This window comes from Limulus polyphemus, unplaced genomic scaffold, assembly GCF_000517525.1.
Source record: "Limulus polyphemus unplaced genomic scaffold, Limulus_polyphemus-2.1.2 Scaffold2231, whole genome shotgun sequence".
Lineage (NCBI taxonomy): Eukaryota > Metazoa > Arthropoda > Merostomata > Xiphosura > Limulidae > Limulus > Limulus polyphemus.
The window spans coordinates 150704-170269 of NW_013667841.1; the positions used below are offsets into that span (position 1 = coordinate 150704).

Here is a 19566-nt window from a genome sequence, read left to right on the forward strand (position 1 = left end):
GTTTCTTACGAGTCTCACTATCAAGCTCTGTATTATGGAACATTCCATTCAGTTGATATTGTATAGTCACTATGTGTTTGTGTGTACATACAGCTTATATATATATACATTAGATTGTATACGTACGTATAAAATTAAAAGTGGACATAGTTAGTGTCTGACTGGATTATTTTATCCGGCAAACCGAGATGTTTGTTAATGAGAATAGCTTTTGCTAGCATCAGTATAGTCTCTGTTATTGCTGGAAATAATCCTGATCGACCTTTTATTTAATTATTCCCCATTCTCCATTAGTTTTAGAGCCAAACATTAGTGTACGGTTTACAGATTTGACGTAGATGGAGTCCATAAAGTAATGCTCTTTCTGTTTTATTTCACAGTCAGTTTATTAATTCTTATAGTTTCTTGTTCAATGTATTTGATTTCCATGCTGACATTATAACTGAATGAGGATAAAGTATGTGAGGACAACACTGGCAAAGGGTTATATAGTTGGGTCAGTTATTACATCGTTGAGTCAAAAATTCTGTCCGATCATACTGATGCTTTCCCTCATTATAACTGACTTACCAATGAATTGGTCATAAATAATAAAAAAAACAGTATTGTACTGTGCCTAGTATTTTACTCTGAATTCGTATGAAATCCAGCGTTGTTACAGAGTCTGGTGATCTTTACAAAATTTCAAGTGTTGCACAATGGGCTGCAACAGGTATTTTCGAAATTTACTGGATTCATAGACATCTGTTCTTAACATTTGTTCAATGATATTCACAGTGTCGGAGTTCATATTGTGTTTTTGCATTTCCTTAACGCTATTTTTGAAAATAGTAGTGATGATTAGGCTCAGTTGACTTATCTGAACTTGCATAATTTGTCAAGAGTTTTGTCCAATAATCATGTCGCGTGTTCTTAAATTGAAAACCTGGATCCACCAAAATTAGTAATATGTCTCTGAGTCTCTTCAGTTCCCAATATTTGAACAATTCAGACGCCAAAACCTCTGACTACTACCAGCAGGTAAAATAATTACACAGTTGTATGGGGGAGGGGGGAGATACCAGAACTGAAGCGATCAAGAGAACAGAAAGTTATCAAATCCGAAAGCGAACACAGAGTAATGCTTTCCCAATTCCGGTAGCAGGTGCAAAAAATGTGCTGAAACAACTGCGCCTTCTCACAAAAGGGCACATGGAGTGAAATGAACAACGTTTAAGGACCAAATGGCCTCTTGTTGTCCATAGCTCATGTTATAAGAAATTACATATTAAATTTTGGTTTTGGATTCAGTTGTAGTTTTCCAACCTAATAAACTTTTTTTTCTCTTTTAATTTTTTCTTCAATTTAATTTTACTTCAAAATGTGAACTAGAGATTGTATGCAAGTTACAACAAACATTAACAGCCGTCAACGACAGTTAAAGAGAATACCAAACATAGAAGTTTTACCAGGAAATGAAAACACTGAATGTTATGGCAGTTTTATGTATTTTTTCTTAAGTTAAATAGAAAAGTATAAGTTATGTCTAATGTATGCCATTCACTGTATAAAAAGAACAACTACCATGTTAAAATTAACTTTGACTGGAATGATTGACGTCGAAATGAACAAAAAAGCAATATTTTGAACTTGAAGTTTACTGCATAATGTATACTAAAACAATAATGTTATTACTACAATAACGTACAGAATAAAAAACATTTAAATAAACTACATCTTGGAGTGGAATACAAACAATAGTTTAATGGCGTACAAAGTGAACGGCATCTCATATATCATTTCTCACTATTCTCAGGAACAGAAGAAAATTCCTTTTTTTTGCTGTTTTGTTTTGTCTTTTAATTTACGGAACGAATACATAAGTGGTACTACAAAATTCTTTATGAAGAGGACGAACTCATAGTTTGAGTCAAGAAACACACGCGAGAATTTTTATTGTCATGTAAATTGATTGGTTAAACAACGTATTTGCTGGGTTTATAAGAGTACTCAAAATTTTAAACAGCTGCATTTTATTACGCACTAAATTAACCACATCTGATTACTTTTTACATTTTTTACAGTTTTTATGTATACAGATTTATATCATTGGCTCACGAACTTCAGATAGTGATTTTCTAACATTAAGGACATAATTGTATGCGGGAAGTAATTTTGAACAGAAAAGCTTTCAGATTTCACAATAGAACAGGGAATGTTATTTAAAAAATGTAAACTCGAATGCATAGAAACACGTAGTTTGTGATTTAACACTAAAAAAAGGAATGAATTTAACGAATAAAAAGCTCTTAAATTTGATCCAGAGTTCATTTTTCTCTTAAAGGTTAATTAAAATATAGAATTACTTTTAAGGTCAAAATCTTATGTCCATCTATAAGGAAATTTGATGAAGTTGTGAAACACAGAAAGCTAAGAAACAAACAATGATTTGTTTTATTAAAATTAAACATTTGTTGCTTAAAATAACAAAGGCGAAATATATAATCAAACTTTATAAATAAAAATCTAATAAATTTAATAGGATTCAAAACAAGCTGTAATGCAATTATAATTAGCATGCCATTTTGATTGGTAAAACAAATAAAAATTATTACTCTGTTATTATTATTATTATTATGAGATATCTTGGGCCTAGCTTAAGCTAGAAATCAGAAAATGGTATAATATTTTTGAGAAGTTGACAGAAAAAGAACACGACGTTTCACTGAGTTGACTCAGCGTTTTCAAATGTAAAGGTGGGGACGAGGTCCTTCACCAACACAAGGGCTAATCCTGCCGACTAAGATACAACAGACACATTAATGGTTGTATTATTAAATTGTATTATTATTAAATATAACAATTTGTCAAACACTCTAAAGACGTCATCTCTAGTGGGGACGAGGTCCTTCGCCAACACCAGGGCTAATCCTGCCGACTAAGATACAACAGACACATTAATGGTTGTATTATTAAATTGCATGAACAACAACTGTTGTGGCTAAGAACTAGATTAAGTTGGGGAAGTAACTTTATCACTTTTATATGAGTCGTTTAAATATCGGTTCTAGTGTAAAGTTTAATAGCATTGTGATTAATTTACAATCAATTATTTATTATTTTAATTAACTTTACTCTTCATTTATCATGCAAGTTCAGTGAATTGATCACAACTTATACCAATTCCAGAGAAGCACAGTTGCTACAGCACCACAAGGGTATAGATACCCTACCATTTACAAAGGTGGATGCTATTTTCAACCTGTTGTGTCTACATATGATAGTTTCAACTATAACCTCGACATGGTTTTCGTTTAGTTTGGATTTCCTCCCCTACATTTCCAGGACCTCGTGTTTTATGAAAATCGTTGAAGATTTTATTCTAAAACACACACATCATATCTTAAAGTTTCGACGTAGTGCTTTTGTTCACTGAAGATATAGTACCTGTTCTAAAAGTTTGGAACATAGACCTAGAATCCTTGAAGAGCTTAATCCACTTGAATATTTTTTGTGTCAAATCCTATCTAAACTACTCGAATTCTCGTCCAATATAATCAATTTTCAGTACCAGAACATGCATTTTGACCAGATTGAAGGTAGTATTATTGGTAGTCCAATTGCACGCTTCCAGAACATGCATTTTGACCAGATTGAAGGTAGTATCGTGGACAGTCCTATCGCACGTTTTTTGGCTAAACTTTTTATGACCGAATTAGAACAGAGAGCGTTCACGATATTACTTCATATACCAATTTCTGGATACGTTACGTTCACCATATTTGTTTTTTAGTTTTTCTGACCGAAATCTTATACAAGAATTTCATGACTTCCTCAATGATCTATCACCATACGTTAATCTCACTAAGGAAGTTAAAAATTATAACACTCTAACCTTTCTAAATGTCCTATGTTCTAAAGATAACCAACCCATTTGTTATAGAAATCTACAGAAAACACACGCACACCAACCTACTCATTTTTTCGTCCCCAGCTCATGATTTTTAACTAAAATATTTGCATTATAAAAAAAACCTTTCTCCCAATGACCAAACCGAATGTACCACTCAAAGTAAAATAAGCAAAGCTCCTTTGAGTGCTTTACTGAAATTAATAACTACCCTTGTGGCATTTTAAAACACATTCTGAAAAGAACAACGAACCCTATATAAATTTCAATAACAATGAATGTCTACCTTACTTTTCTATCCGCGACTTTCTAATAAGAAGAAACAAATATAGAGCTTGCTGTGTGGAAGGATAAACTGAAATTTACACGTAACTTAAACCAGTCCGCACGTTACGCAGTCACTTGTCAAAAACATACAGAGCAAAATTAAAGGAGCTCATTCCATGTGACACTATTTATATAGGTGAAACAGGAAGTGACGTTAAAAGCCGACTTAGAGAGCATACGTATAAATCATCCCTTGTTTTTGAACATTAACAACAACTGTTGTGAAAATTTTATTGTTATATAAATTGGCAAAATCATAGACCATTAAAATGATTCGGTGTTACAAAACTCAAATAAGCCTGAATAACAAAATATATCAAACCAAATTTCATTAAACATCCTCCTGATCTATTATAAGTTTCCAAAAATGGATCTAGCCTAAGTGAATAATGACCGCTTCTCATTGGCTGCTTAATCCTTACACACCTAGCAATATAATTGTGTTGTCATAAATTCTTTCACCTTTACACTTGAAAACGCTGACTAATTCAGTGAAACGTCATGTTTTGTACCAAAATCTTGACAGTATTGTGCCATTTTTAGGTTTCTTGTTAATTGACACCTGTATCTCCACATATTTTTATACGATGAGTTAAACTGAAGTCCAGAATTATATTATGCAAATATAAGAGTGATTATAAATCACTGTTTTCTTTAATATAGACTGCTACTTCTGAGAAGTACAATTATAAAACGTATCTGTAAAAGAACCAGATAGTAAAAGCAAATGTAGTTGTCACTTGTTGTTTTTTTTTACTATCAAAGAGTGCAAATTTACTATAACAGACGACTTCATTACAGCACTCCTGCTTCACGATCATGGTTTACAGTTGGTTTCTTTTTCGCGATTTCGTACGGTAGTTTTTGTACTAAACATTCATGGAGACCAACGTTAGGAAATATGAGAAGATTTGCTATGATACAGAAGTGTTGAAATACATCCACAGAAAATTAAATTATTCTAAGTTCCAGTATGAGAAATTTCCAATAACAACGTTTGTAAATCCGTATCGTTATTATGTTTAACGATTGCAAGGTCAAACTTAATTCTTAATATATTCGGAGCTAATTAAAAACTAACATGAAGACTAAGATATTGCCAACTAGATAAACGTTGATTTGGTGGTTTGTTGAATTTTGAGTAAAGCTACTCGAGGACTTATATGCGCTAGCCGTTCCTAATTATGAAGTGATAGACTAGAGGGTAAGCAGCTGGTCAACACCAGCCATGGCCAACTCTTTAACCACCAGGACATTGAAGGCCAGATATAATGTTATTCAAAGGTATAAAAATGTATCATGCTAAATCAAAATATCTACAATTTTCACTGTATTAGCATGCCTGTTCTAAACAGTTTTAGTAATGCCTTTCAAACCACTGGTCACATACGATTTTTAGTTTCAATGAACAAGTGTACGTTTAATTCGTTTGTTTACAGGTAAAAAAAAATATTGACTTAATCAAATATCTCCGATAATAATTGAGAGGTTTGATGTCGACAAAAAAACTGGTAAGTATACAAAATGAAAAAAAACAAACAAATCAAATCCAATTGGCATCTTAGGAAGTTTTCAAGAAGTAGGTTTACCGTTCAAATGGTCAAACGTTCTGTAGGCATGTAATGAATCGTAGACGTTAACCAAAATTATTTGTTATCAAATATTCGCAAAAAGCTACTCAAGGGCTAACTGTGCATAACCGTAAACTAGTAGATTAGAGGGAAGGCAACTATTCGAAAGCACTCACCGCCAACACGTAGGCTACTACTGTCTGACTAAAATAGTGTGATATGACCGTCAACCTTATAATGCCACCACGGATGGCTATTTGTTTTGGTACTAACGGTTAAGTAAACTATTACCATTATACCAAAAATATAATATAGTATTCCCAGCGAACAATCTTTCTCATCCTTCGACCTTAACAATCTACAGTTAACTACGGTTCTTTAATTGTTTGAAGGTTGACTAAGTTTTTAACCATCTGTGGGCTTGAAAATCCACTTAAGAGGATAAGTTTTACTCATTATCCCCAGTGGTCAGGTGCTACTGGTTTCTTTTTTTTTTCATGTCAAGCCAGTGAACGTCGATTAGAGTGAATTCTTATTGAAGAAAACAATTGAAAATACACAAGGATAATAATATAATTTCTGGAGTAAATACTGAAGAAATAAAAACTGCAAATAGCAAACATCTTGATTGTTTCTTTCGCATTATTGAATGTAATACTGCCTATTATTGAATGTAATACTGCCTGTTATTGAATGTAATACTGCCTATTATTGAATGTATTACCGCCTATTATTGAATGTATTACCGCCTATTATTAAATGTAATACTGCCTATTATTGAATGTATTACCGCCTATTATTGAATGTAATACTGCCTATTATTTAACTTGATGGATTCAGATTATATCAGGTTTTTACGAATCAATATTTCTGATAAAATTTTGTTTTAATTTTAACTAGATCTTTCGGTTCTGTCGAGCAACAATAACGACAACAAAAAGTAATATCATTCTAGACATATGTACATTTGTATTGGTGTTTGGAAAAAAAAACAACATCATAAGGAAATAGGTCCAAAGAAGCGGAAATAATGGACTAAATGTAATGGATTTCCCTGAAGAAGATATTTTATCAATAAGCTGAAAAAGCTTCGTAACTATCTGTATATGAAGTACATCAACCTTTAGTGAATTGAAATCAATGATGCTTTAGTAACAAGACTTTTTGTACTAATTAAACAGTTTAAAGCCCTTACTTAAATCGCACTAAAACTATTCTGTGTGGCATGAAAAATCAGGAATATAGCTTGTGAAATCTTTTATTACTAGATAAGCCATTTTCTTTTATACAAAGCGTTTGGTATATTTTGGAATTGTCTGAATATCCACTGAATTGTCTGAATGTACTAGCCATCCCCACCAAATCTAAGGCTATTTCAATCGAAGAGTGGAATTTGATCGTGATTCTTATAATGTACCCAAGACTACAAAATGCGGAGCGCAAATTTTGGACCCTGAGTTCTACAGTTCTGTTGATCATTAGGCTACGAGTAGTCTAGGATTCATGGAATATTCCCCAGTTTCTACCGAATTTGGGAGTTTAGAGTAGTCTTAAATCCTTATATAAATCTATCAAAGCAAAATAATTTTCATGAGTGCAATATACAGAGGATTAGATGCATTCTATTAAAATGATTTTGAAAATGCAAATCAACAAGTCACGTGGCAACTACAGCCGATATAGAGTCACTGTGGAACAGAATGTATCAAAACTACATTTGGATATTGATTGACGTTTCGGTTTTGGGGAGGGTACGTAACAACCCTCTCCGGCACAAAAACTCATACACTAAGATCATTAAGATGCGTTTAGACCTGGGATTTATAATCTTCAAGACGGTAATGTCCTTCGCACTTAACAGCATTGGAAAATAAACGAATATGAATTAACTCAGGTCATTAAGACCATTCACAAGAAGACTTACAACAAGTCGTCTCCCAGCCGCGGTAAGTACATTGCGATATCTTTAAACAGGTGATAGTCCACAATCACAAATGTCAGTGGGGAAAGCCGTCAAGTTGAGCCAGGCTACAGTTACAATATAATCAAGGAAGATCTTCATCTGACAAAATGCCACAAGTTATGTTTACACAAGTTGCTTCCATGACATATCCATTCAACCGTCGCTCCTCAAGACGCAATAGAATGAAAAAGGGATTCCATGCTGTTCCATATGAAGACATACTAGTCAAGTCGCCTAACGCAGCACCTCCTAATTTATGAGCGATCGGACTGTTTAAACTGACGCCATGAAAATGTCTTTCTTATACACTTCAATGGATTATAGAAAGCCAACAGAGGGAAAAGGTACGCTTTAGACACGAAAGTCCTACGATGGAGTCGTTTGCAATGGAAACTAAACCGTGTGGTTATTGCCAAAACGCACAGTCATCAAACAGGGCATAATCAGCCGTAATCACATGGACTTTAACGACTTATTGAAGCTCCGAAATCATTTTAATATAATGTACTCAACTTCTAGACTTATATACATAGACAGTAATATATTTATCAACAATTATAACTAATACTATTACATGAAATTAACTTTCAAGTAATACAGGAATATAACCTTACATAATATTCCGTATTTTGCTACTTAGTCGGTTAGTAAAGGCTTTATCTACTCTTAAACATGTAGCAAACTTAAATATTCTTAGCCTATTTTCATCAGCTTAATTTCGAAGAGTAATTAACCTCGGTGATTCAGCGGTAAGCTTCGGAGTTTATAACACTAGAATTCGGAGCTCGTTCCTTACAAAGGACACAGCGCAGGTAACATATTGTGCAGCTCTGCGCTAAAGCAAATAATCAGAAAGCAACAGTACACAGTGTATTATCGTTTTCTGCATCTCACTAGTATACAGGCTGCATTATTAATTTATTCCAGACCTAAATACAACAAAAACTAGTATACAGTCTGCATTATTAAGTTATTCGAAACCTAAATCCAACAAACACTAGTATACAGGCTGCATTATTTAGTTATTCCAAATCTAAATACAACAAACACTAGTATACAGGCTGCATTATTAAGTTATTCCAAACCTAAATACAACAAACACTAGTATACAGGCTGCATTATTAAGTTATTCCAAACCTAAATCCAACAAATAGATGTTTAGAAATATACAAATATAGGATTGTTAAAAACGTGAAGAGAGAACATAAAATTTTAGTCGATAGTGTACTGTAGAATGAAAAGCACAGCTGATTTCTAAATTGTAGCAACGTTAAATCTTACATAAGCTACCTTACATATGTCTTATTTAAAAACAACTGGCGTCAAGTACATGATATAAAAATGATATACCTCATGGATCCATTCTGGTCTTTTTATCTTTACAAAGTTTAGAGTGTTTATTAAAATGCTTCACAAATTGAATACTGATCATGGTGTACTATAAAAATAAGTTTTTCGAATAGAATACCGTTTGAAAAATCATTTTGTCGCTTCTAAAATAATTGCATAAAACATTTTCAATTACCATATAACTAAATAAAATAAGAATTTAACTTGGATTTTTATAGGGGGCAATATATTTTTACATATGCTAGAAATGATACAAATGTCCATATTCTTTCAAGTTTTTACACAGTTGTATGTACGCTATTTTCTTATGCTACTAAACGTATGTTAACTGCTTTTTTACAGTTTATGTAAAATTTAATACTTTCCGCTCCATGATTCGTATTCAACTGTTTTTAGGATGATATGCGAAAAGTATGTGTGTTCTCTTCATCTTATTGTCATCCCCAATACCACAGATGTACTATGTAACATAGATCATCACCCAGAGATTTGTATAAAAATTCTCAACGTCAGTTGCTTATAAAAAGAAGCTTAGTCAGCTAACGAGTGTACGCTATTAATCTTCAGGATTTGGGTACACACCTTTCTTCCAAAATGAAAGTCTACGGTTATACACTAAGCTCTTTTATTCATTATAATGTTTTAAATAGATGTTATTATCCAGTTACAGTCACGTCAACAAGCTTCGTTATTCACGAGAGTGTTTCAAGTAAACGTTTTACTTAAAATCTTAAGTCTTTCTCTAACGTTTTTGTAGAACGCTGTGCATGATGATCTGGTGAATATGAAGTTTCAAGTTGTTCAGCACTTTATCTGTTTATCTATTTAAGGAGGATAATTTATAATAAGTATCTCAACAATAAGATAATTATGAAAGTTTCTATACAGAAAATTTAAAACTGTTTATAGAGGAAAATGAGTAGATAGCTAAATTTTTCCTGATTTAAACTTTCCTAGCCCAACTCCATCATTCCTCTTTCTCTCTGAATAAATACGTTCCTTCTTTAAATCGATGGGAAAGCATGTTTTTTAGCAGTCGATCAATTCAAAGACTTACAGGATTCAACTTCAGAAGATGGACGGATATACATGTTTTTTTTTGCTTCAAAAAGTTTTTGTTCAAGTAAATGTACACGTAAATATCAAAAACATAGATAGCAAATTTTACATATATGGTCAAATATATCCATATCATGTAGATATAAGTACACCTTGATTAAACAGCAGATCTAAGCACTTGTAATTACATTGCATATAAAGTACTTGTAGTTCGATAATATGTAAAAAAATATAACCACATACACTAGTTTTCACTTTTACTTTGTCAAATCGTTTAGTAAAATATTTTTCTATCATTAACTGAAAAACTGGATTCATTATTAAAGCATAATGAAAACGCATGCCCATAAAAAATAAACTAATTTCGAGTATAAGTAAAAACAAAAGAAACACAGCTAAAAATCCAAATGTTCTCTAATCTCTTAAAATGTGTCCTAAAGAGAAAATTTGTCTTTAGAAATTATAGATTTTGCACCGAGGACAAGAAAATTGACATGAACAAGAGAATACGCAGGAACCATTATTTTCCAGTTTTTCGGTTCCATATAAGGGTTAATTTTTATTAATTGGAAATTATTATTTTGTAACGAATATTTAAATCTATTTCAAGCGTGTTTCAAGTCGTCTTGTACAATATTTGTAAATAATATTTAAACTGTTTTCAAGTAAAGGGTGTTTTGAGTAGTCTTGTGCAATATTTGTAAAATATATTCACACTGTTTTCAAGTAAAGGGTGTTTTGAGTAGTCTTGTGCAATATTTGTAAATAATATTTAAATCTATTTCAAGTAAAACGTGTTTCAAGTCGTCTTGTACAATATTTGTAAAATATATATTAAACTGTTTTCAAGTAAAGCGTGTTTCAAGTCGTCTTGTACAATATTTGTAAAATATATTTACACTGTTTTCAAGTAAAGGGTGTTTTGAGTAGTCTTATGCAATATTTGTAAAATATATTTACACTGTTTTCAAGTAAAAGATATTTTGAGCAGTATTGGTCAATGTTTGTTTTGGGCTGAAGAAAGTAGCATTGATTGAAACTCTCTGGATAATTTATGCTAATCAAAAATAGTTTATACTAATTTAGTTCTGATCTTCAAACGTATAAAAGAAATATGATCCCATGCTAACATCAGATAATACAGAGAATGGGAGATGGTTTAATAGAAGGAAAACGTTTCACATTTCTTAGTTTTAGCTGCTTAAATTTCACTTTTCAAAATATTCTGTTTATAATATAAATAATAATTTTAAAAGATCAAAATTATGCAACATTTTCTAACACTAAGTTGACAGTTGTACGAAACGTTCAAACAACTTGACGTTTTTATAAGCTTTATCTTTAGTAAAATGGAGAGTACGATAAAGTGTTTCATCCAAATTTTATGAAAATTAAAATTTCGTTTTATAATTTCGAAGGTTCAGCGATGAACTTGAGGGCTTATAACGCCAAAGTTTGTGTCCGATCTCTGTAGTGCGCGAGGCATAGATAGTTCATTGTGTAGTTTAACAAAAAAAGTAACAAACTTACATTTCATTAAAATGATCCTGATGTCTAAAATGCAACATATAAATTATGAATAAACTGAAAATCATATAAATGTATAAAATACATAACTTTCACATAAAACTTAAATATATAATCTTCTGCTAAATTAGTTTTTGGTGAAATATGTAATGTACTGCTTAGCTTTTATAAGTTTTTTTTTTTTGAAATAGGAACGTGTAATAAAGCATAAGAAACATTACAATCAAAACCCTATGTATGTTTTTTTAATGAAATGTACTTGAAATATAATGTATTTGTATATTTTGATGAATATTTAAGCTTGGATTTAGACCACAGCATTATCATACAACAACAGACAAATTTTATTGTTATCGGTGGCTCTGCGGTTAGTCTGACAGCTTATAACGATAAAACCCAGGTTTCGATACCTACCCGTGATGGTACAGCTATTATAGCCTATTATGTAGCTTTGAGCTTAACAACAATCAGACAAACAAACACTAATTTTATTACTTTTATTACCGTGCTGGAGGAGTATTTATATAGGGGAAATATTTTCCATTGAGAACACATAATATGAAACTCAATATAATGCTCAAGATTAATGATATGTTTTTGAACGTTTAGGATTCTGTTTTCAGCAAATAGTATTTTACTTTATTTTACTAATAAGAGAGAAATGATTATAAAGACATTTTGAGATTTGAGCAAAAAAAAAATTCATAGCACGAATTTACTCTTTTACACGTTTGAAGTTTTTTGTTTTTTTCTATTCTGTAAACTTGTATGAAATTTCCATAAAATTTATTTGGAAATACTTTTGTTTAGAGTAATGCTTATTTTTTTGTTTTTGATAAATGCATCTATATCTGTATTTTTTTTCTGGATAATAATGTGTTTAATGTGAATGAAGAATTTTAATTAATACTACTGCTCATTATACGCCTGGCGTACCGACAAAAATGGAAACATATTACAAGAAAAGAAGTAAATTAAAAATAAAAGATAGTGCAGGTAATGATTAAACCAGATACAAGTATTTGCAATGAGTTTCGAAAGCTGACTATAATATATATATATATATAAAAGAATTGAATATGTCTATTTAGAAATCATAGCTTAAATAAAACCGTCACAGATAATGCTACAGTTGAATTAATGTGGTGGATTATGTCCTATCTATAATTTATAAAATATATTTTAATATCAAATATATCAATGTTAAACTGTATGATTGAAGTAGAAACATATGCAAATTGTTAACTCGAAGCTATGTACACTTTGTACTGTTTTTCGTGTTCCTTAGTGGGTCAGCGCTAAGTTTACGGACTTGCAACGCTAAAAACCGGAGTTCGATTCAACGTGGTAACTTTACACTAAAACAACCAAACTCGTTCAAACCACATTAAGTTTCTCGTGTTCCTCAGTAGGTCAGCGCTAAGTTTACGGACTTGCAACGCTAAAAACCGGAGTTCGATTCAACGTGGTAACTTTGCACTAAAACAACCAAACTCGTTCAAACCACACTCAGTTTCTCGTGTTCCTCAGTAGGTCAGCGCTAAGTTTACGGACTTGCAACGCTAAAAACCGGAGTTCGATTCAACGTGGTAACTTTGCACTAAAACAACCAAACTCGTTCAAACCACACTCAGTTTCTCGTTGAAAGGTAGTAGTGGTTTTTATAGTAGAAGGTAGAAGTTGTAAAGAAAATAACACAACTAATAACTTAATAATAGTATAATTTGTTTAAGATGCAGAAGTACATTATAGGTATAAGTTTGCAATTTCAGTAATGTCTTAATAGAAAAATAATAATAATAATAAGTAAGTAGTACCCATTGCTTACTTAGACATTCGTAATAATTAGAACTGTCTTATCCAGAGATTATAAAAGTTTCAGTAAACATTCAATTTCAATGATGGGACTCGTGTTTCAGTAACGTTTACGCATAAATATTTAGCAGTAATAGAATTGTTATTTGACTATTAAAGAAATGTGGACTTTGGTAAGCTTTAAGGATATTTCCTTTGTTACAATGTTAAACATCTACGAACATATGTGTACACTTTAAGGGAAGAAATATCATAAATATAGAAGTCATTGAAAATGTAGAAAAAATCAAAATGTTTCGTCAGCGTTTTCGATATAAACAAAAACATCCAGAAAAATGTAAAGTTTGTTCTCAGTTAATTAAATTAATTGCTGTTTAAATATTTTTCTTTATTTTAAAGTAACTTCAAACAGAAATTATAACGACATATTATGAATATTTAAAACAAAGAATATTGTGAAATTAAATCTACTAGAAAAGCATATTAAAAATTAAATACAGCATAACATATATGATAATTATTAACAACTAGCTTAATGTATATTATAAATGATGCATACTCTTTTCTGTTATAATTTAAAATAAATCCCGTGTCTAAAAGTGATCTCATGAATGTAATAAATAAGTTGAAAGATATACTTCTAACCTAGTAAATTGTTATTGTGTTAACATTCTAACAAAAAAATGCAACTTGGAATTATAAACTTTTTCAAGTACGGTCAAAGAGTAGTAATGAGTGAAGCCTTATATTTGGACAATAAATCCAATTCTAACGAAGTTTTTATAGCTTTTTAGGTTGGACTGATCACGAAAAGGAATTTAACCATAAAACTGATATATATTAATGTTTATATAACTGTAATGTTTTGTATTTGAATTTCGTATCATATTATTATTACAGTAAAACTGATATATTAATGTTTATATAACCGTAATGTTTTGTATTTGAATTTCGTATCATATTAATATTATTACAGTAAAACTGATATACTAATGTTTATATAGTTTATACAGTTTATAATATTTATGCAGTTAATATGCACTTTTGTTTAGGTAATCTTTTACTCAACAGAACATCAACCGACGATTTGGGTTTAAGCAGACAATGACTAGCCCAAGAATTCATGGTGAGTGCTATTTCACTAACCCTGATAGACTAGAGAGAAGATAGTTAGTGATACTTTGGGGCTGATAGACTAGAGAGAAGATGATAGACTAGAGAGAAGATAGTTAGTGATACTTTGGGGAACCCCAAAGTATTACTAATTATCTTCTCTCTAGTCTATCAACCCCAAAGTATTACTAATTATCTTCTCTCGAGTCTATCAGCCCCAAAGTAGGGACAAAGATACCCAGATATCTCTTATGTTGCTTTTTGCGAAATTCAAAAACAAATATTTTTTGTTCTCCCCTTTTCATTCTACGTATTCTGTGTATGTGAAATACGTTGTTATTTTGCGATAAATATAAGATTAATTAATATAGAAGGTTTTCAGATTTGTAATTTTGGACTTAGGAATTATAGCTACTTCTTAATTTTCTAGTTCCCAGTTTTTGATGTCAGTATACCTTATGTATATTTGGGTGTAACTGTAACTTCTTGTTATCTCCCTCTCTCCTCTTTTCTCTATTTATATCCACAATGTAAAGTGTGTCTACACTTTCTTGTTGAAATTAATTTTGTTTCCTAGTTAATCTTCTCAAAACTAATTGAAAGTAGATAATTAATAGTAACCTCTGATCAAAGGAAGCTACCAGCAGAGATCAGAACTCAAAATAAACCCACTAATGAGAATAGTTAATTAAATATGCTGTTTCTACGTTCTTACTTATAAAGGTTAGAATGCATAATGGAAATAGGAGAACTCTAGGGACTGTGCATCCTAAGTATTCTGTTAGGTACATTTAAATATGTGATATGCACATAGCTCAGAAGAGGCAAAAAAATCCTAAAAGCTTTTTTGGATACGCTAGTGCAATACATAATAATATGTAATATAACTTCCCAGTCCTCAGTAATGTAAAGTAAGTACTTTAACAGGTTTATAACACGTATGCTAAATCCGAATGTGGTTGTATTCTTATTGGTGAAAAATATACAAAAGCGAATCTTTTACTTTGATAAGCTAGTGGTCTTATGTCTAAACATATACACTATGTGTGTATTTCTAGACTGGTGTTTGACATTTATACAGTGTTTTATATTTTTGTATATATTCTAATATGATTATTCTACATTCGCATCTACCATTTTGAATTAATAAAGTACACTGTTTCTGAAAGTGTTGTGAATACGATTAATCAATCATGTAAACACATTGTGGCATATAACTTATAAGTGTTTAAATTTAGTATCTTTGAATTTATTATTCAGCTTTTTATCTTTACAACCTCTTATTTTCTCTGATACGAATGAGTGAATACCTAGAGTTTAGTGTACGGAAGAACGATATACGATGGCCCTACAGAGTACTGAATATTTTTTATTTGGCTGTACTCGTAATAAAAACGTCTTAAACGACTTAAATAATGCAAAAGTAACTAAAATCAAGTATTAGTTTGGAGCGTAATATAACAATCCCGTGTGCCAGCCAGAAATATCTCTCTATTAAGTTTTATAGCTTGTGACTAAAAACAGAATATGTACGAAAAACAAGCCATCTCTACATTACTGTATACATAGAATAAATATAAATTAACACTACAAGCCATCTCTACATTACTGTATACATAGAATAAATATAAATTAACACTACAAGCCATCTCTACATTACTATGTACATAGAATAAATATAAATTAACACTACAAGCCATCTCTACCATACTGTATACATAGAATAAATATAAACTAACTCTACAAGTCATCTCTACATTACTGTATACATAGAATAAATATAAATTAACACTACAAGCCATCTCTACATTACTGTGTACATAGAATAAATATAAATTAACACTACAAGCCATCTCTACCATACTGTACACATAGAATAAATATAAACTAATTCTACAAGTCATCTCTACATTACTGTATACATAGAATAAATATAAATTAACACTACAAGCCATATCTACATTACTGTGTACATAAAATAAATATAAACTAACCCTACAAGCCATCTCTACATTACTGTGTACATAGAATAAATAGAAACTAACACTACATGCCATCTCTACCATACTGTATACATAGAATAAATATAAACTAATTCTACAAGTCATCTCTACATTACTGTATACATAGAATAAATATAAATTAACACTACAAGCCATATCTACATTACTGTGTACATAGAATAAATATAAACTAACCCTACAAGCCATCTCTTCATTACTGTATACATAGAATAAATAGAAACTAACACTACATGCCATCTCTACCATACTGTATACATAGAATAAATATAAATTAACACTACAAGCCATATCTACATTACTGGGTACATAGAATAAATATAAATTAACACTACAAGCCATATCTACATTACTGTGTACATAGAATAAATATAAATTAACACTACAAGCCATCTCTACCATACTGTACACATAGAATAAGTATAAACTAACACTACAAGCCATCTTTACCATACTGTATACATAGAATAAATATGAACTAACACTACAAGCCATATCTACCATACTGTACACATAGAATAAATATAAACTAACTCTACAAGCCATCTCTACCATACTGTATACATAGAATAAATATAAACTAACACTACAAGCCATCTCCACCATACTGTATACATAGAATAAATATAAATTAACACTACAAGTCATCTCTACATTACTGTATACATAGAATAAATATAAATTAAAACTACAAGCCATGTCTACATTACTGTATACATAGAATAAATATAAACTAACCCTACAAGCCATCCCTTCATTACTGTATACATAGAATAAGTAGAAACTAACATTACAAGCCATCTCTACCATATTGTATACATAGAATAAACAGAAACTAACACTACTGTGTTTTTCTCTTATTTTCAGATACGCTAAGCTTTTAAATTACGTTTTATGCAAGCAGTTTCGTGTGAACAAGCAAAGCTAATTCAATTTTATTTGCATATCCAAGTTATGTGCCCCATTTATTTCTAACATTAGGTTTTAAAATTACAAAGAAAAACTTAAGATAATTAATCCAGAGGCATGCTTTCCATTTATACACACATATTTTATGGTAAATACTCTTCAGCTTTCCAGGTAACAGAAACTTCTTTCTCAGGAAGAGTAATAGTCTTATGGGATGTTGAACGTAATATCTCTGCATTTCCTAGTAGGATACTACTCAGTGCATACAAAACAGAAACAGTGATTTACTGAGTAGGATACTACACAGTGCATACAAAACAGAAACAGTGATTTACTGAGTAGGATACTACACAGTGCATACAAAACAGAAACAGTGATTTACTGAGTTGGAAAAGAAGTCGAAATAAATTATCAACTTACTTTCTTCCGAGTTTTCAATTTCTGCTTCGTACCCAAATATGAGCCGATGACGCTCCAGCAAAACACTGAGAAATAACCAGATTAGACCTGTCATTTTCATGTTGTTAAGATAAACGTTAAACTTTCGAAGGAAGTTCTTAATGGAGGCCATGAGAATAACCTGGAAGGTAATGTTGTGTCAACTGAGAAACCATGAATGTGAAATACTCCTATTTGAAGGAGTGGTGTTTACCTCCGTTAAGTTAGCTGAATACTCCTATTTGAGGGAGTGGTGTTTACCTCCGTTAAGTTAGCTGAGCCGCAACCATCAAATGGATTTCTTTTAGCAGCCACATTTAACATAAGCGTGAAAGAACTGTATTTAGGTGTATTAAACACGCGCCGTCCGTTAGAAGCGTCATCTCCTCTAGAAATGAGGCGCACATGCCCCGCGTGATAACTTGAGCTAGCCAGCCAAATTATTGATTTACCTATAGAGGGCGTGACGTCATTACTGTCGCAAGTGTCCAAGATTTTAATTTAAAGATTAAAATGCTCTTAGTAACTAAACACTTATTTAATTAAATCTATTCAAGGTCAAACATTTTACACTCAGTACAGGAATATTTGTTGTTTATTATCCTTAACCTTCTATAGCTAGTAAAGAGTAAATACTTTTCCCATTAAGTGGAACTGTTAAAAACTTACAGGTATGAAAATGCTGAGTTTCGGTTTAATCGCAAAGCTACATAAGCTAAGCTGTGCCCATCACAAAATCATAATCCCAAGTTTTAGAGTTATAAGCCCTCAAGCTTACCAGTGAGCTACAAAGATGTGCATGTGCTGAGAAAATAACCATGTGCAAGAGATACCATAACTTTGAAAATAATGTTATATGTTTTATTGGTCGCTCTAAGGGTTTGCAAATGGTATTTAATACATAACAGTAAATGCTGGTTTAAAGACTGACATTGAAATTAAAAGAGAATATTGAAAACCCATAGGTATTATTTTATGTTTTGACAGCCATAGGTATTATTTTATGTTTTGACAGCCATAGGTAGTATTTTATGTTTTGACAGCCTATAAAATATATTCAGTAATTACCTACTCTTTTATTCACTAGAAAATTCCCTTTTAACCTATTCACACAAGACAAACGCAAAATATTATTATTTTTCGAATGAAAAACAGTTGTGAAAAATATTGACAAAAAATGTTGGTATATGGAAAATTTGCTTGAAGTATCTTATCTTACTGCTTTTAGCTATATTCCAAGAAATGTAAAGAAAAAGTATTTGATTTATTTATTTTGCTTTTATTTCTAACTTGAATTAAGGAAGTTCAATTTTTATCTTACAAAATAAAATTGGCAAATGTCTTTCACGCTTCTTGTTCAAACAGAATGTAGACGTTTTCCTTCCCTCGCACACACCAGACAATCATACAAGGATTACAGAGATAAAAAATTGAATACAAGAGATTTGTGGAATTATCTAAGTCTGTTAAACAGCATTTAGATATGAAAATCGAGTTGTGTAGCTAATATAAAACCCAATCATGGATTCCAGACGAACAGTTTCTATTTAGCTTCTTGAAATGAGGTGTCTTTTGTTTGAAGTA

The 19566-nt window shown here is 31.2% G+C and overlaps 1 protein-coding gene across 1 annotated transcript in view; it reads right to left on the minus strand.

Moving 5' to 3' along the window:
- The window catches only part of LOC106466346 (hemicentin-1-like), a 164806-nt gene extending 146467 nt beyond the window's left edge, over positions 1-18339 (minus strand). The window contains exon 1 of the mRNA XM_022394330.1: positions 17965-18339. Coding sequence (XP_022250038.1) covers positions 17965-18115 — 151 coding nt within the window. The 5' untranslated portion in view covers positions 18116-18339. The remainder of the gene's footprint in view (positions 1-17964) is intronic.
- Positions 18340-19566: the final 1227 nt, after the last annotated feature.